Source organism: Pagrus major, chromosome 18 (genome assembly GCF_040436345.1).
Source record: "Pagrus major chromosome 18, Pma_NU_1.0".
Classification (NCBI taxonomy): domain Eukaryota; kingdom Metazoa; phylum Chordata; class Actinopteri; order Spariformes; family Sparidae; genus Pagrus; species Pagrus major.
The window spans coordinates 28,861,801-28,882,151 of NC_133232.1; the positions used below are offsets into that span (position 1 = coordinate 28,861,801).

At 40.6% G+C, this 20,351-nt stretch overlaps 3 protein-coding genes across 4 annotated transcripts; 1 reads left to right on the plus strand and 2 right to left on the minus strand.

Moving 5' to 3' along the window:
* On the plus strand, positions 1-4,446 carry nudt22 (nudix (nucleoside diphosphate linked moiety X)-type motif 22). Of its 2 annotated transcripts, none has more exons than XM_073487635.1 (7): positions 1-47; positions 1,757-1,890; positions 2,215-2,800; positions 2,876-2,995; positions 3,387-3,484; positions 3,879-3,972; positions 4,110-4,446. In XM_073487635.1, exons 2-7 carry the CDS (start codon positions 1,802-1,804, stop codon positions 4,245-4,247), a joined length of 1,125 nt encoding a protein of 374 aa, XP_073343736.1. In that variant the 5' UTR covers positions 1-47; positions 1,757-1,801; the 3' UTR covers positions 4,248-4,446. The 2 variants fall into 2 exon arrangements, with proteins under 2 accessions (XP_073343736.1, XP_073343735.1); XM_073487634.1 differs by lacking the exon at positions 1-47 and adding an exon at positions 774-931.
* Positions 4,287-8,756, minus strand: LOC141013775 (heterogeneous nuclear ribonucleoprotein U-like protein 2). Its single transcript, XM_073487633.1, has 11 exons — positions 8,140-8,756; positions 7,784-7,854; positions 7,444-7,674; positions 7,196-7,308; positions 6,804-7,061; positions 6,477-6,599; positions 6,210-6,311; positions 5,784-5,952; positions 5,258-5,485; positions 5,136-5,176; positions 4,287-4,742 (listed from the first exon to the last, which is right to left on the minus strand). Exons 1-11 carry the CDS (start codon positions 8,649-8,651, stop codon positions 4,674-4,676), a joined length of 1,917 nt encoding a protein of 638 aa, XP_073343734.1. The 5' UTR covers positions 8,652-8,756; the 3' UTR covers positions 4,287-4,673.
* Positions 8,757-10,451: 1,695 nt separating this feature from the next.
* LOC141013254 (transmembrane protein 179) lies at positions 10,452-15,588 on the minus strand. Its single transcript, XM_073486907.1, has 4 exons — positions 15,182-15,588; positions 14,319-14,456; positions 13,889-13,967; positions 10,452-12,817 (listed from the first exon to the last, which is right to left on the minus strand). Exons 1-4 carry the CDS (start codon positions 15,502-15,504, stop codon positions 12,626-12,628), a joined length of 732 nt encoding a protein of 243 aa, XP_073343008.1. The 5' UTR covers positions 15,505-15,588; the 3' UTR covers positions 10,452-12,625.
* Positions 15,589-20,351: the final 4,763 nt, after the last annotated feature.

A 20,351-nucleotide genomic window follows, 5' to 3' on the forward strand; every position in this document is an offset into this window, starting at 1 on the left:
CAGATAAAGAAGAAGCAGCTGCAGTCTGACTCTCTTCACCTCGGGAGGTAAGATGAAACTTCACCGTTTGGACCCAAATTTAACAGATTATAACAGCTGTCGAGGCTGCTGTAATCACGATACACGTTACAAACATCTGTCGGTTCAATCGTTTTACATAATTATGTGTTTATTTGCTCAGTTCACGGTCTTTCTGCCTGTTCAGCTACAAGATGGACTACAACTAAAAGTTGTCAGTTACTTCACACTGTTCACAACATTTATGCTAACTCATGTAACCTGACGAGTAGCATTAGCATAGGTAGCATGTTACACCGAAAAATAAGTGACTCTCTTTTGAGTTTTGTCTGTATGATCTAACCTGTATGATCTATAAAGTGTTTATTATTAAAGGTAAACTAAGAGGTAACCTAAACGCTGCTGCTAACTTGGTAGCATCTTCAACAACTTGGTCACAGGATGTGTTTTTGTTTATTACCTTTTATTGAAAAGAGAGCAGCTTTCAAACCACACAGTAGCACATACAAAAGAAAAGGAAAGCGAAAATAAAGCTACATGAGGTCATCAAACAAGGAGAATGCAAATAAATATATGTGCATAACATAACGTGAGATGCAAGTTAAATAGAGAAAAATGAAGTGAGGAGACTGACAGATGGGTACAGATCAGTATAGACATCATTAGACAGGTTTCAGGGTAAAAATTACTCATAAATGTATTACATTTTGAAATCAATCTAGAGCATTTCTGTAGTATTATGCATCTGGATTATTACAGTAACAAACAATCTTGTTTTTCAGCTGTCAGGAGGTCACACACCTGCTGTGACTTCATAGATCAGGACCAGACAAGAGCCACAGTTTTCTTGACTGATACAACTAGAGCTGCGCTGATTAATCGATTAGTTGACAACTATCAAATTAAAGCTGCTGTAAGTGATTTATTTTTATGAAAATGAGTGTTTATTAGCTCTATATTCTAACATTAATCACTGTTACAGAGTATTCGGTCAGAAAACCCATGTCTCTGCTTGCCGTAAAGCGAGCGGGATCCTCCTAATCCAGCTCTGTCTGGCATTTATTTATTGCCAGTAAACAAAAGTTGTCACATCACTGTTTATTTAAATATTATTCAACGTACTTCATTCTATATTAAGGATGATAAAACCCGTACCCATGATGAGTATTTGGGCTGGGGTCCTGATAACAACAGTGATACAAATACTTTTAACGGTCCTGCACACACACAGGTATTTTTGGCAATTTCTATCAGACCTCTGCTTATATTCATGTTGGGATTTATGTTTATGTTATATTTAAGTTGTCACACCATTATAGATGACAAATAAAGCTTACAGGAGAGTTAAGAAGTCAGGTGGATAGAGTGAAAACACCTGTGTGGGTGGACTATGACTTGGTAGATAGATAGATAGATAGATAGATAGATAGATAGATAGATAGATAGATAGATAGATAGATAGATAGAGGGGGGACCAGGTTATCATAGCAGTGGGTACATTCAAGTACAAAGTGCATATAGGGCTTTTACAAACCAGGAGAGGCTGGTTATACGCACGTCACGTGTTTTGAGTTGTGTTTGTTCTTGGCGTGTCTGTTTGTGTTTGAGCTGGGAGATGTCAGAAAAGGTACCTGCCCTGGACACAGCTATTTACTGCATTTAAACATTTTCAGACTCAGCTCTTTACAACACGTTTATAGCTCCTGTTTCCTTCCTGTGAATTTTGTTTCCTTATTAGGACAGTTTAAAACACTTGGACTCCGATGATAAGCCACAGTGAGAGATGATGGACTCTGAGGTGTCTGTGCTGCTGCACTGTGCAGCCTGGAGTGGCCTGCTGGAGTCTCAAGTACAAGTGGAGCTCTCTGAAAGGTAAAAATCTCTAAAAATGGATTCAAACCACAGAGTTTTATGATTATCAGGCCTTCCTACTAAACAGCACAGTCGCTCAAACACGTGACATGTATATTCGGATAGAAAGTACTCACTCTATAAGAATTGTCACTTTAAAAGAATTATATTTTCAGTAACTACCTTCAGTTGGCATCGAAGGAAAGTATTTTTATGCGATTTGTTGACAATAAGAAAAATATAGAATAATACCAGTCTCATCCTTTTTTATAGTCATTTTAAATTGGGCAAGGTGTAATTGAAGTAAGCTAAAAATCTGATGCACTTCCTCTCCTCTCTTCCCAGATTCAACAGGCAGACAGATCCGGCTCTGGAGCGTGAAATAGACAAGACGTGGACAGAGCGTGTGTCCAAGGAGCCGTGGCTTTTCAACGGGTCCAAATTCAGACTGCACTCATTCTGCTTGGCCTCATCGACCTCTGCTTCTCCTAAACACCCATCCTGCACTTGTCCGCCTCAGATCCCTGTCTTCGACCGTGGAGAGAATCAAGAGGTCAAATCATACGGCAGGAAAAGACTGGAGGAGAATATTTGTACAAGCAATTCTCTGCATCACTCTGCTCCAAACGGTTTGGATGAAACACCTGCAGAAAACGCAGATGAACATGAGACTGGACTGCTCCTCACTCTCAGACTAGGCCTGACATGCTACAAAGACTACCTGGGAACAAACTGGTCGTGTCGAGTGGCAGAGCTCCGTCAGCTTGGAGAGGCAGAGTTCGGTGATCCTCTGGCGCTGCTGGCTCAGCCTCTGGGTGTGGGCGCCGTCCTGTGTACAGACGATGGTCAGGTGGTGTTGATCCGGAGGAGTCAGAAGGTGGCAGAGGCAGGCGGGCTCCTGGACATCCCCGGAGGTCACCCGGAGCCAAAGGTGAAGTAAAATAAAAGTGAATGATGTGTCACTAATATTCTGATGTGTTATTTGAACCATCACTGCCCTCCTCAGGTGGTGTGTGAGTGTTTGGGCCAGACAGTGCGTGAGGAGCAGATCAGTGTGGGCATGATGAAGCCGAGGGCCGTCGTCTCAGAGCTGTTCTCATCTGTGTGTGCTGAGATCAGAGACGAGGTGGGTTTCTCTGCAAACCACTGTAGACTTTTTATTTCATGTCAAACTGATGTTCAGTTAAGCATATAATAAATATAATATAATAAAAACAAGAGGCTGCATTTCCATATTGACCTAAAAAAAACTTTATATGCTCTTTTTATTTATTCATGATTTGTTGTTAAATAAAAAATAAACCAAGTCCTTTTTTTCTTTCCATACTAAACTGTGGATAAAATTGATGGAAACTTTTGTAATCAATTCATGTTTTGTTCTGTTAATGTTATTTTTCTTTTAATTGGTCAATTATTTAATAGAAAATGGTAAAAGTGTCAATTACAAATGTAATTAATTAATTAATTTATTGAATCTCTTACTACGTCATCCCGTCTCTCCTCTCGTCTGTCCACAGGTGAATATTCCTCTGGGCTCCCTCGGACAGCCTGTCCTGATGGGTGTCGCTCTGAATCACACCAGTGCTGGCAGACCGAGCGCTGAGTTCTACGTCAGGTACCCATTCTTTCAGTTTTAATCCCTATAATAAACAGTAACACGCATTTCGTATATAGAAGTGGTTCTAATGGTGGAGTCACTAAAAGTTACTCAAGAAAATGAGGAATAAATATATTAAACAAACTGTTATTTAATTCACTGGGAGAAGGTTTTTATGACAGGATTTATTGTCACCAATATGAGCATCTCGGGCTGCAACTTACGATAATTTTCATTGTCTATTCATATATCCAGAATTTTTTTTGATGAAAAAATAAGATAAAGAAGATAAAATGCATTCTTTAGGGCTCTAAGATAATGAGTGCAAGATGTTTGCAGAGATACGATGGAAGTTTGACTCGAATCTCTTTATAAAGATTTCATTTAGAGCCGACTTTCTATTTGTCCTCAGGTGCTCGCTGACATGTGATGAAGTCAGAAAGCTGTACTGGAAAGGAGGAGCGGAGGCCAACGAGTCCACAGATATCGTCTTCCTCAGCAGAGCGGTAGGTGGTGGAGAGTTTTTATCTTTGTTTTGGCAAGTTGCATTAGGAGAAGGTACAGGATGTCACACGATGTAGATAAATGACAAAATGTGTGAAATATTGTCAAGATTTAATTTCGTCTTTTCTGAAATGTGTAGGAGGTGATGCAGCTGGACCGAAGCAGCCCTGTGTGGTCGGAGCTGTGTCCTTCAGCTAAAGGAGCCGTGCTGCTTTATCAGAAAGTGAAGCCCGAACAACAACAGAACAATCAGCTGATTGGATCGGGGGATGGATGATTCAATGGAGACACACACACACAAAGAGAAACATTTCCATAAAGTTCAGGGATTTATTTACCTTTGACTTTAAGTAGTCTTGGACCAATACTGGTGTTAAAACTGTGCAAAATACTGTATATTTTCATAATTTGTACACTGTACAGTAAAAACATGTTCAATTTTAAAATATATTTTGAATAAAAATCATAAAAAGTGACCTGTTTTTTTCAGTTGTAGGTGATTAAAAAACTACAAAACTGATCTTTGATTGGCCAAAGCGAGTGCAACACAGACTGTAGTCTGTAGTTCTCTGTGTAAAATCAATTGGTAATGAAGTTAGCTCTCTTTAAAATGACATGACATTTCAATTTCATAGAATTATTGTCCATGTAAACAAAGATGCAAAAGTGCAGCAGCATCTGTTTCTTCTTGCTCCAGGTTTCTTCACCAGTAACCTTCATAACTGCTGTCTCTGTAGTAGTAACAGGCCTGGTCCTGATCGGCCGGGTTCCACTGAAATGTAAAGAACATAAAGCACATTGTGATTTAGAAGTTGTTGTTGTGACACTGAGCATCTGTCTGGTTTAGCTACCGGTTAGAAGAAGAACCAGAACTTTTAGTGGTTGAAATAGTTGTTTAATGCAACATTTTTACAGTTATTTTATTACTTGTATATTTAATTTTGTTCTCTATTTATATTTCATTCAACTCTCTATAGTGTGATACTTATATTCTAGAAGGAGCTAGTATAACATTTCCCCTCGGGGATCAATAAAGTATTTCTGATTCTGAAAAAGCAGCAACAGAACATGATAAATGTCGGTCAAAACATGATCAGGACCAAGAAAAAGCCCCAAATGATGTTGTGTTTAATTTGTGTGTTGTATAAGATTTCACAACACTCACATATCTTGGCTGCTGCCTCCAAGACTGCATGTTGCTCCACCCTACGAAAAAAAAAAGACAAAAATTTAAAATCTTTTATTACAAAGTCTCCCAAAATACAACCCGTCATTTCACACACTGACCATGAAGTCCAGTCCACGGCATCCTATGTGAGGGTCGAATGCCGTGAGGGTGGGGTCTTTTCCTGTAAAGTCGGGGTTTCTTCTTCTCCGGTTTGGGGACGGGAGGCAGCAGCCTGCGAGCCTCGTCTTGGTACTCCTGCAGGAGCAACTGTGCCTTTTCCTGAGGCAGCTCGACGTATTGCAGCTCCTCCAGCAGGTCGCTCTGCTGCTCTGGAAGACTGCAGCTCACTGAGGAAAGAAGGGAAGTATAGGATTAATTATAATTGTCAGAGGCTCCAGTTCTCAAACCAAAGAGAACAAAAATGTACATGACAGAATTAAATAATAACGTTAAGAGTCTGTTTTGTTTTTTCGTCTTCTCTCTCTTGATTCCTTTTTTGGAGAATGGGTTAAATGTCTCCTAAAGGGAGAATGACTAAACCTAAATATTATTACATGAAAAGTTTCCATCTCTAAAAGAAATCCCTTTCAGATTGAAACTGAAAATGAGGGTATTGTCTTTTCAAATCACAAATGTCAGTCAGACCTTGGAGTTTGAGCAGGGCGGTCTCAGGGATCTGCTCCCCGCCGCTTGTCCCGTGCTGGGACAGTCGTCTTCTCCACTCGTCCGCTGAGGGAAAAACCACCACCACCCGCCGCCTGAAGCCTGTGAACAGCTGCAGCTTGTGACGGCGTGCAGAGAAGAGGATGTTGCACTGGACGACAGAGAGAGAGAACTTCACTTGACTTTTCATCCACATGAGGGTGAATAGATAATGACTTATCATTTTTGTGTGAATTTATACAACTAGTCAAATGGCACCACTCAACAATAAAGTTCACAAAATACTGAGGAGAACAAAATGTTTTTGTCATTATTTACTAACCAGTTAATTCTAATAAAACATAAATGTCTGAAGATTTAACTCAGGGTTAAAGTTAACTCTACATGTGCTCAGCAGTGAAGCGTTACCTGATCGAGGATGTAGTTTCCAGGAGTCTGAGCAGCCATCTTGATAAGATCAGTTAGACACTGAGAGGCCTGCTGCAGCCTGCTGTCCCTCTGTCCACCACTCTATACACACACACACACACACACACACACACACACACACACACACACACACACACACACACACACACACACATTTTGGGATTGATCAGATATTGAACATCATCCTCAATGTATTCAATTTATACAATATAAAACTTGAGAGTGGTGACAGGAGGTTTGACAGACCATCATACACGTGAGCAGCTCCTCTGTGCCCAACAGTCTGTACTGTTTCTCTGGATGCTGCTTCATGTGAGTCCTGGCCCAGTGACTCTTCCCAGAGCCTGGAAGACCAACGATCAACAACACCTGGAGGGACAGAGAGAGAGATTCAAATGTAACAACTGCTAATGTCTAGCCTTTACATCCTGTATGTAAATAACCAAAATATGCTCATTTTAACAACACCACAGGGAACCATAAATAACCTTGTGATAATGCAAATTCTACATTAAGCCTTTCTCTTATCCACGTTCAAATGCTTTTAATGGAAACCCAAGTACTGCCTCTCACCTCACACTGTGCTCTGGAGGTCGGAGCAAATATGGTGCGCACCCTCTGCCCAGCAGAAAGAGCTGCCAGCGGTGTAAACCCTGGAGGACCAGGGTACCAAGGAGGAGCTGTGGGGTCCAGGTGGAATCTGACTGAACAGCTCTTACAGAGGACGTGAGGGAACAGAGCGCGACCAGAGGCACCCAGGGAAAAGGCCACACCCATGAAACGACCGTTTTTATGGAAAGAGAGCTCAACAGCACCGTCTGTAGAGAAAGACTGACACACAAACAGACACACACAGCTGAGATTAGGAAAAAGAAATGTCCTCTAATTTTTCCCAAACTAGATCTTTATGTAACAAGACGAGACAGTAAAGTTTCAAAGACTGTGAATAGAAACGTTTATTTTACAGCATAACAGCCAATGATGTCTCCCACTGAGAAGGGTTCTCCAAACTCTTCCTCCGTCCCACCTGACACTTTTTTACCGTGCCCATCGTAAGCAAAAGAGAGATCACCTTCACCTGGTGTCAAACAGAGAGAAAGCCAGAGGGACAAAGAAGCAAGTGATCTTAATGTGAATAAAGTGATCTCCAGAAAATGTGCCACTGTTCAAAAAGAACAGCTGAAATGAATCTAATAATGACATGAATCCTTACCCAACAGTAGAGAGGTGTTAGTCATTGACCAGCCCACTCTCAGGCCGTGAGGATCCATTTCTTCTTGTGTAGTCGACAACGTCCTCTCCAGCCTCACCTCAAAGCCCACCATGCCCTGAAACACCCCATGGGTGAGCCTGCAGCCTGACCACAGCGAGGGGAATCGAGCCCAGAACCGCGGCTGACCACATGCACCGTCAGGACCCACCTCGAAGTGGAGGTGACTGTCATCTGTGCAACGCCAAGGAAAGTCAGTTATCTTCACAACATTAACTCACTACAGTTAATTAGATCAACTCAATCATGGGTGTTTCTTGTGTTGTGTTGTCTACAGACTTACATGGATTTAATCTGACTCCATCTTCCTCTTCTGTCTCCTCTCTGTCTGCTGGAGGCTGTGGTGATTTGGCTCTGGTTGAGAAGAGATAGAGACGCATGTTGCCTTAAAACACCCTTTTCAAAAAAGTATGTATGCAAGTATGTAGCATAAACTGCCACACACTACAGCATTTATAGTCAAAGCTCATTGTCATGTTTGCTTGTGAAAGGTCATTGTAGGAGGTATGAAAATCAGTAAGTTTAGGCATATATAAGGTTTAATCCTCACATTTATATGTATACCATCCCACGCCCATAACACAAACCTTCCTTCATGAACTGAACTGAAACTTTTAACTACAACCCATCTATGTTTACCTTTTGTATCGTATCTCCTCTTTAAACTCGTAGAAAGCTCTTCCTCTGCCCAGCTCAGCCCTCCTGTCCTCTGCATCTCCCTGCTGCATCTCCACCTCTCCCTGCTCCTGCTCCTCCTCTTGGTGCACCGACACACACGCTGAAGTAAACTCGGAGCCTGGCTGAGGTGGAGTCAGGCCGGTGTCTGTCTCTGTCTGTGTGGCGGAGTCTGTGAACTCTCTGGCGGGGCTACGGTCTACTTTACGCCGCGCGGTGACATCAGCCTCTCTCGGTGGTGATGCGGACGGAGCGCGGACGGCGTCCACAGTCTCGGTCGGTTCCGAAGGCGTCAGCGAGGAGACATTTTGTATTTGTATCTCCTCCACAGCGTCTCCTCCGGGTTGTCTCGCCTCTAAAGCGGACCACAGCCTCCCGACCAGCTCAGCTTTCAGCCCCTTGTTGTCCAGCTCGAGTTCTTTGAGTTTGGACCGCAGCTCGGCCACTTTTAACTTCTTAATGTCCGTCAGCTTCATCGTTAAGTTACTATTGACTCTTCCGGTTCGAGTTATGGCTTCTTTAGTTAAAAAAAGAGACCTAAAGTACACTGTTAGTGGAAACACAGCAGCAGTTTGGATCAAAACATCGGTTCAATATGGTGCCCTGGTTTCTGATTGGCTCTTTACTTCTTCTTCTACTGTTCTTTTGTCAGCTCAGACACCGGAAGGAGTCTTTACCGCCACCACACGGTCAGAAATGTAACTACACCTGCTGTTCACTCATGGCTAATCAACATTATTCAGGCTTTATCCATCGTTTTTCTCTTTTCTTTATTCTCTAATTTTCAGGTTGAAAGTCTACTGTAATGTGCTGTTGATTTATGAAGACTGATCCTAAATTACAAAGCAGTTGTTTTTGACAGTCAGTGGTGGAAGAAGTATTGAGATCCTTTACTTAAAGGGTCTCTCCATCAACTTTACACATTAAAGTGTGTTTACGGGTCTTGGGGAGTACAACTACATATGTAAAAAAATAGCATTAAGCCTTTTGTGGCTCCAGAGGAAACTGCATGCAACCGGATAAACTGCATCCAGTGATTGCGTTAAATTAAATAAATTGCATTGTGGGTAATGTAGGCAACAGGTTTTTAAAAGGATGAAGAAAGCCTGAAATACATTTTAAAAAGGCAGTAGATCTCTGGTTCTGCTGCATCGATTTTGATCATTTGATTTTAAACTGTCCATAATGAGCCCAACACTGTTATAGGAGTGCAATAGACCAGTGGACTTCATTTTCAAACCTACATTACCCACAATGCAACTTAGCCACTGAGTGACATCACTGGAGGCACTCAGATTACTTGCAGCTTCTTCTGGAGCTACAAAAGACTTCATAGTACTTTTTCACATATGCAGTAGTACTCCCCAAGACCTGTAAACACTCTTCAAAGTGTGACATTGGTGGCGTTACCATTTAAGGAACCAAGTACTATTTAAGTACTATTACAACAAATACTCTCAGACTCTGACAAGTAAAATACCTGCAGTATGTATACTGCAATACCTGAAGTACAAAAGTATTGCTAGCCAAATGTACTTAAAGTATCAGCAGAGTGTCTACAGGTGGCAGATAATTTAATGAGACCCTTTTTAATAGGACCTTTTGAAGATATTTTTAACCAAATTTATGGAAAAATCATCTTTTTCTTATTCAAGCACTGCAGGTATTTATAAAGGCAGGTAGTAAATATGTGGTACCATGCAGAGGTAGGTTTTATGTAGGAATTTGGTTGTTAGAAAGTGTTAGGTTAATCTAGATTTTGCCAACAGGTGAGTAGTACAAACTAAAGTACAAACTAAAGACAGTACTAGGTTTGGTCGTTTTTAATACTGTTTGTAGCAGTTAAGACCTCCCTAACAAATTCTGACAGTCAAAAGAATATTTAATGGCTTTAAGGGCCTAATATTTAAAAAACTAAAGTATTTTCCATTGACATACAGAAAACCTGTTCTCATTTATTAATTCATTTGGGACAGTGCAAGACACATTGTAAGAGGTTACAATAATCAAAAAAAAGATGTGTGGCATATAGGATTTCTAGCCAAAGCTTATTTATCACCACTATTATGAATGTTCATGATGCCCTTGTAGAGCTAATCTGCTCTGCTAGTTTATTTGATCTATTTATATGTTGTTTATATGTTGCAGTTATGTTCCTCTTTAAAATGTGAGGGACCTAAAGCATAAAAGCCTGCATGTAGTGGAATAACACTCTCAACTTATCAGTCAGTATGGATGTGTATGAACATTTTTAGTAAGTATAAGTTGAAACAACACTCTTTTATAACGGAAGATTTTTATTCGACAAACAAGACAAATGCAAAAACATGAATGTGAATGAGCACAAACGGTATAAGAGGTAAAAAGCAAGACTGTTGTCAGTTTTAATACAAAAAACATTTCATATATTACATTTAATGTCACGTGACACTACTGTCTCATCTCTCATTACTTCAGATTTGTTTCTCAGCTGTCTGTGTGTCATTACAACCACTTGGGTCAGTGATGGAGGGAGGAGCTTTGAATCATTTTAGTTCATATCTTCTTTCCTCGTCACTGACCCGTTTGGGGCTCCGCACAAATCTCTCTCAATATGAAAAGTACTTTCTAATAACACAGACTAAGTATCATCTGAGAGGAGCTGACAGCTTCATTATCACCCTGAGCGGCCACGTCCACACAGACAGCGTCATAATAACAATCGTCACAAGAAGAGAGAAGGTCAGCAGTGATTTTTCCGTTACACAACATTCGGGTCATGCTCACACAGTGAGCCTGCTTCTCGAACACGGTGGCTCAGTCTCACTCTCACCACTGCTTCACAATAAAAGCTCCTCAGTGCTACATTTTAATATTACATCAGAACATGTGTTCTCCCTGATGAGGACAAAACTGTGCAAAATGTCAGACTCCATCTGAAATGTAAACAACCATGCATATTAAATATATTCAAAACGTACTCTAGGAAAACACCATCTGGTTGCTTGTGGTCAAATGACAACAATAAATAACACTGTGGTTATTAGATCACTGAGAACATCTACAAATAATCTGATGAGTGTTTCTTTTCTGTCTCTGTAAAATCCCTTTTTGTCCCAAGACAGAGGTGAAGTTAGTTCCAGTTAGTGCTCACCGTCGGATTTAAGTCAGAGCAGAGCCTCTGTGTTTTTCTGGAAAATAAAGTCCCACACAGATTTTAAAACACTAGAAGCTTGTTTAACAACACTTTGTGCTACGCTGAATCTGAATCCTTCGTGATTCTTCTAACCACATATTCAAAAAACTTCCTCCAAATTGTAACTCTGTCTCCTGACTAAAACAAAAATGTAGCTGTAAATAACACATATCCTTGCTTGATTTGTACACCATACACCAAAATTTAAAAGCTTTAAAATCAATTATATCTCTCGATAATGATGTTACTATCATTTTAAGATTTCATACTGCAGCTATGTGCAGTAATTTCATGTCATAGAAAACAAGCAAGGAGATTTGTAATGCTGCATTCATGTGAGGTCTTTAGATTGGGTAAAACACGAACACTTAGTCGTGTTCGCACATTTGTTCCAACATTTTCTGCCTAAATTAGCTTGTCGTGTTGTGTTATGTATTTGTATGTTTGTATAAACTGTGTATGGATCCTTTTAAATGAGATGAATCTGTTGTTGTAGTGTTAATAATGAGTTTCATTTACATGTAACCCAGATATTCTACTTGGAGGCTGACATGGACGTACTTTCTCCGTTTGGTTGCTCATAATTAAGCTCAGAAATGACGTGAGCTACTGGATATTGGCGTGGGAAATGGAGTCACAACTTTTGATTTGTCTTCATGGTTTTTGGAAAATGTTCTTTCCTTTGTTTTTTTAAGATCAACTGGTATTTATCATTTAGAAAAATAGATGTTTCGTTCTGTGACTAAATAAATTCATGAGAGGCACAAACTGGGTCCAAGTCGTGGTGTCACTGTGAGGTGACGGGTGCTGTAATGTAAGAGATGTTGGCCCTGCTCTAACATCATATCATTATATAATAAAGCCTGATCAATATTTGAGAATTTGAAAATCAGATATATTTTAGTATCAAGAGATAACAACCAGATTCTTTGGTTCTTAAAAAACTGTGACTTATTTCAGATTTTACAGTAAAAATGAATGTCAGCGCTCTTTAGAGAGAAAACTCTGTAATGTTTTGAAATGACCTGATAAACATCTTTGGCATTTCTGTTCTGTAATTTCTTGTTACGTATCAACTCACATATAGAATCTATCGGTCAGGGTCTATTATATAAGATGATGAATTATGATTCATATCAAATAAAAGCATGTCCGTTACTATACGTCTTCATTCTACATGCAGCTGGGACTGTAGAGCAGAGAAAATGAGGTTCAAACTAAACTTAGCTAATGGTGTTAAGTGTATCATCTTCCATCAGTACCTCACACACTCAGTCAGACTAAGAGGGTGGGTGTCGCTGGAGGAGGTGAGGGCGAGACGCTTTCAGACGGACTGTGTCCCAACAGCAGCTCCTTCTCTCGGGGGCGACACGGCCCGGTGATGTGCTGACTGTGAGAGTGGTACAGCCGCAGGAACGCCAGGATGGACTGAGCCAGCCACAGAGCCGTCACACACCACAGAGACGCCTGAGGACACACAGAGTGATTAATTGAGCTAACAGTCACACTTATATAATGAAAACAGCAGAATAAACTGGAAAGCTGTGGGCACACTTAGAAAAAGCCAATATGGGTGCTGGTGTGTGAGTGATGGCTGCCAAGAAGAAGGTTTTTCAGTGGGTCAAATGGGTCTGGTGTTAAGAGGGATTAAGAATCAGGACGTCATGTTTCTTTGGAAGAACCAGAAAGAAGCTACACCCGTGGAAGAGTCACAGGAATCAGATTGCACAGCTGTAAAGCTTGTTGTAGGTCGACTTACACTTAGGCCTGTCACGAACACTACTTTAGTTGGACGATATGTTCTTACAGAAATATTTTAAGACCATTTATGGCACTATTATGAAGATATTATTGCATAATAATAAATAACTTGACAATAAAAGAGTAATGAACTTTTAGTCCTTGAAAACACTGAGTTAAAGCTTGCTGGCGACGACTACAATAGCTTCCACGTTGACTGAAAAAAATGACATCGCCACTGAGATTATCTCTGGTAAAACAGAACAAAATCCCTCTCCTCCCACACTGACATGGTCCAACATGAAAACACCGAACAATGAACTGAAACAAAACAGGAATTCAGTCCGTCTATCAGGCTAGATTACATCAGATGCACCCAATTAGTTAATCCAATAACAGCTAAAATGAAAAGCTTGTCTGTTCTCTGCTGAATGCTCGCTGCAGCAGCTGGTGTCAGTGTGCAGCCAAAAATAGTTTGTGAATAAAAAGACACATTATTATGTAACAGTGTACATGAGAGGACTGTGTGCTCAGCAACAGAGTGGTGACCCTCCTCCAGAGAAACTATCAGCTGATTTAACTTGAGGACAGTAGATTACAGTTGTAATTTGACGGTGGGTATATACAGTATATTCTGCTGCTCATCTCATGTTCAGGTTGTAGCTACAGACTGTTAGCATTAAATACTGTGTTGTTGCTGCACTAAAATGTGTATTAATGCCTAAAATGTTGACTTTAATTGCACGTAGCTGTTTGCACAAATAACCTTGGAAGAAATATTGAGTAGTCGGTTCCTACCTGTGCCAGACTGAGCTCTGTGTAGAAGGAGGAGGTGTCCACATCCAGGTAAAGAGGAACAGACTGGGACTCTGCACAGCTGAACACAAACACACATGAAGAGATGAGAAACACATTTTTTACATCTGTCTGATGTGACATTTTATCAGTCCGACATCACCACTGGATCCTAACTAACATATCGGCCAATATTATCGATATTATATTATTTTTTAGAGATTATAATGCAGATTTTTTCCTGCTTGGAATAATGTATGATCACAGAAATCCCCGTAGGTTTACTGTTTCTGTAGTGGTGTTCAAGTCAGGAGACTCCTCTATGGACCCCATTTTAGAAGTACTCCTGACAGATCAATTACCAACTCCTAAACCAAACATCCATACACAGGATGATCCACCATTTAAGTTTCTCATCAGACTGCCAGTATACCTGTACGGCCGTGTGTTGTCATTCGTCACAGTGTCACACCAGGAAACCAGTCCCAGAGACAGGAGGACGCTGGCCCCTCCAGACAGGAAGAGCACACACACACTCAGCAGCACCGTCAGGAAGGACGAGAACAGAGTGCTGAAGGAAACACACATCACAAACATCAGACGTACTGTGTGGTGATTTAGATAAAAGTACTGACCTAAAGCTATATGTTGGCGGACACTCACTATAGACATATTGATAATGTATTTCAGCTTGTGTATAAAGGCAAATTCATTTTGGAGTGAAATACATTTTGGACATAGCTATTTATTTGCTGAGGAGTGCTGTTTTTACAGCTTGAAAGTTATTTCCAGTCTCTAAAATATATTTAAAATAGTACTTTATATGACTACAGCTACCACTGAATTATTACTACGGCAGAAACCAGATGTACAATCCTTTAATTACAAGTGAATGTAGTAATACTAGACTGTAAAAAGTACAAAAGTATTCACATCAAAATATACTTAGAAACCCAAAAGCCTATTTTAAAATAATGTACATTTAATTACAGAATTATAACTATTGATGCCTCTTTGTTTACATCACTAAAATGTTGCAGCTCTTAGTTACTTTACACTGCTATCATATTTTACTACTTGTTAGGTATTTTGACTCATAAATTTGCAAAGTAACTCATGAAGCAACGAGTAAAAAGTACAATTAAAGTACAATATTTGCCTGCAAAGTTGCGCACAAGAACAGTACTTGAGTAAAAGTACTTAGTTCCAGTGACAGCTGTGTATTAGTACTGAGCTGTGCAGAACCAGGTCAGTAATGTGTCGGGGTGTGTGTGTGTGTGTGTGTGTGTGACTCACTCGTCATGCCGCCCGTGCAGATAGAAGAGACACCTCCAGCCCTGCGCGGCGCCGTACAGCACCGTGAAAATACCCACAAATGTGGAGAACTGGCAGGCGGCCAGCGGGCCCCACTGCTGCACCACCAGGTGAGACACTTCTCCCGGCTGCCCCGTCAGCTCGGCCCGGTCCTCCGTCCTCCAGTAGCCGGTGGAGAAGAGTGCGCAGCGGCCTTTGAACGCGGATCCGTTCAGAGCCATGGGGACGACCACCAGCAGACCCGCCACCACCGACAGGGCGTGGGTGGTGCAGTGCGCGAGCAGCAGCCGCCGGTCCAGCTCCATTTTTTATTATTCTGACAAAAACTAAAAAGTGTTGTAGTTATAAACAAAATGTGGAGTGAAGCAGGCGCATCTCTGTTGTCTCCCCCGTGACGGTGCCTGGTGGTGGTATTTAAAGACGCTGGGGCGGGGCCGTGCGTTACACAACACCCCGCCCTCATCGGACACGCAGAGAGCAGGAGGAGGAGGCACAGAGGTCTCACTCCGCTGCAAAGACCAGGAACCAGGAAAAAACCATTTACATTTACATTCAGGGCATTTAGCAGACAAGAAGAATCACCATTGTTGTCCAAATAATAAGAAGCACAGGCAGTTATGTTAGTTGTAGTTACTTATCATAATCACAATATATATAATACATAATATAAAGATGGGTTAGGGTTATTAAGTGGTGGTTATGCCAAGGGTGCAAGCAAGCACCTGTTATATTGTATTGTATTGATGAGATACAAATTGTTAATTGGATCCCAGGTTCCCTTAATCGACTGACTTCCAGTGTCACTCTGCTTGCCACGCTCAGATAATCTCTATAAACATCTGGTGAGTTGACTGAACTGAACTGAATCTTATGGTAGGCCTTATGGCCCCACTTTGGCAGGCCATAAGGCCATCACGATTATAACCCCTCCAGTTAATATCAGAATGCAATAATATAACAATATTATTTAATATGAAGGTTTATACTATATTATTGCTCAGACTCTGCATCTGTTATGTTGAAATAATTTTGTTGCAATTGCACAATAGAGATATATATGTATGAAGGATATTTAATAGACATATGAGCCACTCCTATAACATATTAGCAACCAATATGGTGCATTTTTCAGGCTGAAATAAATATGTTTTATCAAAAGACTTTGTGACATTACAATAAAGGGAAGAGAAATGAAAAGACACAGAATATAATCTTAACAGAAGAAATCCAGGAAGATAATTTTGCATCTATGTCTCAGATGAGTTATAACAGTATAAATATGCATTATTTTCTTCTCTCTTTCAGGAAAAGAAGACTTAGACTTAGACTTAGACAGACTTTATTGTCATTCTGTGAGCAACAAATGAATACAGAACGAAATTTCGTTTCAGGGGCTCAGCATAGAATTAAAATGAAAGCATATTAAAAAATACCACAATAAGAAAATAAATATTAAAAAAAAAACAGAAACATACTAAAAAGTGCAAATTATTTAAATACTGGAGTTAAGAATAAACGACAACTGTCACTTAGAGTTCAGCAGTCTGATGACATGGGGGGAAAAAGCTGTTACAAAGCCTTGTGGTCCTGCACCGAATGCTGCAGAACCTCTTTCCAGAGGCCAGCACGGAAAACAGTCCATGGTGAGGGTGGGAGGAGTCTCTGATAATATTCCCAGCTCGGGACATGCAGCACTTGGGAGCAATGTCCTGAATGGAGGGGAAAGAAGTCCCAATGATCTTCTCCGCTGTCCTCACCACTCTCCTCACATTCCTCCAATCAGAGGCTTTGCAGCTTCCACACCACATGGAGATGCAGCTGGTCAGGCTGCATTTAAAAATAAAGCAGTGAAAATAAATAAAATACCTTTTTTAAAATTGTGCATCTTAAAATAAAGTACTTCATTTTTGAAAAATAAAGTAAAGTGTGGCAGCACCTGAGTTTCCCTTTTTCTTTGTTTATGTTTCACATCTTAACAGTCTCAACCAATTTTACAACAGATAGATCTCAACACATCTTAACAATTGAACAGTTTTACAGTTTCTCTTTCATTGAGCTCTAGCTTGTCCTCCCACACACACACACACACACACACACACACACACACACACACACACACACACACACACACACACACACACACACACACACCAGGTATAGGTATCCAAGAGAAGACTTCAGTGGCCATGCTCGACATCTGCAGAAAACAAAAGTATGCATTACGTAGAGTCAACCTTTATATTAAAACAGAACAACAAAAGATTTTAATGTTTGTTTCATCTTTCAAAAGTCTGTTTTCAAACAGTCAGTAATGGAGAGTGAAAGATTTATCTGAATGGTTTCAGTCAGTGTGTTTTAAAGACGACTCTGAACTCGACCACCAAACATAAATCCTCAACCTGTTAAATCACTGACTCACATTTAATTAGGTCAAGATTTCAGCTTCCATCACATCCTGTCAGGATTAATATAAACATCTATTTCAAACTCAACTGTTAATAATGATCACTGAGCAATCACAGCTGTGAGTCACAGAGCTGATACCAGAACATGTTTGTCTCATCGGCTTAATAAATTAATCAATTAATTCATTATAAATATGGATTCTGATGGAGCTGGAAACAGGAAGCCATTAGCCTAGCTTTAGCATTTGAACTGTAAACAGGGTTAAACAGTTAGCCTGGTGCAGGAAGGTGTATTTCTAACTTTAGTCTGTTTCCTCCTGCTTCCAGTCTTTATGCTAAGCTAAGCTAATCACCTCCTGAGTTTAACTGCACATTAACAGACAGACATGTAACAGTGGTATCAATCAGCCTCAACTCTGACAGACATACAACTGTGATGTATACAGAGTGGAGAAGTGACCTCTGATCACAAGTCACTGGAGATGCACGTTGAGACGTCGAATGCCAGCTGTGAACTGACGAACTGTTCCCTTGTGATCGGCTCAACAAAGACGCACGTCAATGCCTGAATAAACAGCCTCATAGTTTATAATAAAGCAGCTCAGTGAGGATACAGACGTTTCATAGAGGAGAGGGGTGAATATAATGCTGATCTTCCTGTTGGTCACAGAGACCCCTGACTGACAAATCACAGCTCCAATCTGTCCCTCTCCACTATCCAGGTGAGAAACGAACTGAGGAAGATGAAGGCAAAGAAGGCCACGGGTCCAGACGGGATCAGCTCCAGGCTCCTCAAGTCCTGTGCAGACCAGCTGTGCAGGAATGTGGAGTACATCTTCAACATGAGCCTGAAGCTGGGAAAAGTGCCACTGCTGTGGAAAACCTCCTGCGTGGTACCAGTACCAAAAAAATGACCAAAAGTCACCCAAAAGACCCTGTACACTGCAGACTTCTCCCACCAAACACCACACCGCCATCTACAAAAGTTCTCTGACGACTCTGCTATCATTGGCCTCATCAGGGACGGGGATGACAGAACCTACAGAGAACTTATTCAGGACTTTGTGGACTGGTGCCAGCGGAACCACCTCCAGCTCAACGCCGGGAAGACCAAAGGGCTGGTGGTGGATTTCCGCAGGCACAAACAACCCTGCACACAGGTGAACATCCTGGGAACGGACATTGAGATGGTGACGTCTTACAAGTACCTGGGAGTTCACCTGAACAATAAACTGGACTGGACTGATCACACTGCAGCAACATACAAGAAAGGTCAGAGCAGACTCCACCTGCTGAGGAAGCTCAGGTCCTTTGCAGTGCAGGGGGCACTCCTGAGGACTTTCTATGACTCTGTGGTGGCATCAGCCATTTTCTATATATATACGAGTCTATTTTATTTCTTATCTTTTTATTATATTGTTTATTTTTTACTTTTAATATTGTTTATTGTAATGTTCCTGTCCTTTGGCTGCTGTGACACAGAAATGTCCCCATTTGCAGGACAAGTAAAGGAATTCTGATTCTGATAGTGCTTTTCTAGATGCTAAAGTCACTTAACGAAGGAAACAACAAAAAAGAAAATTAATCTGTGAGTAAAGGGAACATATCAGAAAGTGGAGGAGGAGAACAAACTTCTTTGGTTTTTTGAAAGTGGAGTAAATGTCATTTGTTACAAACCACCATTGCTGAGAGACTGGCTTGACATGGCAATCTCTGTATCATCACAAGGACGCCTTCTCCGTAGTGACTCTGCAGAAAACAAAACAAAAGTATACATTACAGAAAGTCAACTTTTATATCACACAGAAATGATTTTGGTGGGGATTTTAATGTTTGTATCATCTTTTAAAAGTCTGTTTTCAAACAGTCAAGAATGGAGAGTGAAAAGTTGCTCTGAACGGTTTCAGTTTTACTTTCATTGTTTTACAGAAGAATCTCAATGTTCCATGTTACACTTGTTACACAATGCTAAGCTAAGCTAACCACCTCCTGAGTTTAACTCCACAATTAACAGACAGACATGTAACAGCGGTATCAATCAGCCATCAGTCTCTCTGTGAAAGAAAGCTAATACTGGTAAGGGTATTACTTAAAGTGTTGAACTGTCCCTTTAAAAGATTACAGCCTGACATATTCAGACCTACAACATTCAAACCAGAAGTATTAAATCTACTGATCTGGAAAACTAGTCCAGTGCCTCCTGTTTTAAGTCCGTTTCTGCAGTCAGATGTCTTTTACCAAACCAGTTAGTTGAGAGTTAATTCAAAGCATCATTCATTAAATGATAAACTGGATTAAAGGAGCATTCTGTAGTTTTGTGAAAGTAATCAGAAGAGAAAGATCTTCATTGACTGATTTGTTTTCATGACTAAATAAACTCAATTAACGAACTATACGAAAAATATGAGTGGGTGATATTCAGAGGTCTGTCTGATGGAGCTTAATCAATAGTGTTAGGCAATGATTCATGAGTGTATTTCATTTTCTTTTCATGTAATCCGTCAGTATTATAACCAGAGGCCTCATGTAAATAAACAGAAGGGTTCAAATCTGAGGAGACAAAAACAAACTGTCTGGACGTGATTGTATCACACAATGTATCTGTAATGTTGATGTCTGAACATGATGTGTTGATATATATTGATACAATACATAACATTAACTTACCTCGATTACAGGTTACTGTGATGCGCTTTGTAGCTACAAGCACAGCCAGAACTGCAGCAAGAACTACAGCAAGAACTACA

What these genes read in the sequence shown, in the direction of transcription:
- nudt22 (XM_073487635.1), top strand. Translation starts at nt 1,802, where the DNA reads ATGATGGACTCTGAGGTGTCTGTGCTGCTGCACTGTGCAGCCTGGAGT. An exon ending in CAAGTGGAGCTCTCTGAAAG is followed by an intron (nt 1,891 to 2,214) that starts GTAAAAATCTCT and finishes CTCTCTTCCCAG; the next exon opens with ATTCAACAGGCAGACAGATC. An exon ending in GTGCTGAGATCAGAGACGAG is followed by an intron (nt 2,996 to 3,386) that starts GTGGGTTTCTCT and finishes GTCTGTCCACAG; the next exon opens with GTGAATATTCCTCTGGGCTC.
- LOC141013775 (XM_073487633.1), bottom strand. Translation starts at nt 8,651, where the DNA reads ATGAAGCTGACGGACATTAAGAAGTTAAAAGTGGCCGAGCTGCGGTCC. An exon ending in GAGGAGATACGATACAAAAG is followed by an intron (nt 7,855 to 8,139) that starts GTAAACATAGAT and finishes CTTCTCAACCAG; the next exon opens with AGCCAAATCACCACAGCCTC. An exon ending in CCTCCAGAGCACAGTGTGAG is followed by an intron (nt 6,600 to 6,803) that starts GTGAGAGGCAGT and finishes CTGTCCCTCCAG; the next exon opens with GTGTTGTTGATCGTTGGTCT.
- LOC141013254 (XM_073486907.1), bottom strand. Translation starts at nt 15,504, where the DNA reads ATGGAGCTGGACCGGCGGCTGCTGCTCGCGCACTGCACCACCCACGCC. An exon ending in CTGCACGGGCGGCATGACGA is followed by an intron (nt 14,457 to 15,181) that starts GTGAGTCACACA and finishes TGTTTCCTTCAG; the next exon opens with CACTCTGTTCTCGTCCTTCC. An exon ending in CAGAGCTCAGTCTGGCACAG is followed by an intron (nt 12,818 to 13,888) that starts GTAGGAACCGAC and finishes GTGTGTCCTCAG; the next exon opens with GCGTCTCTGTGGTGTGTGAC.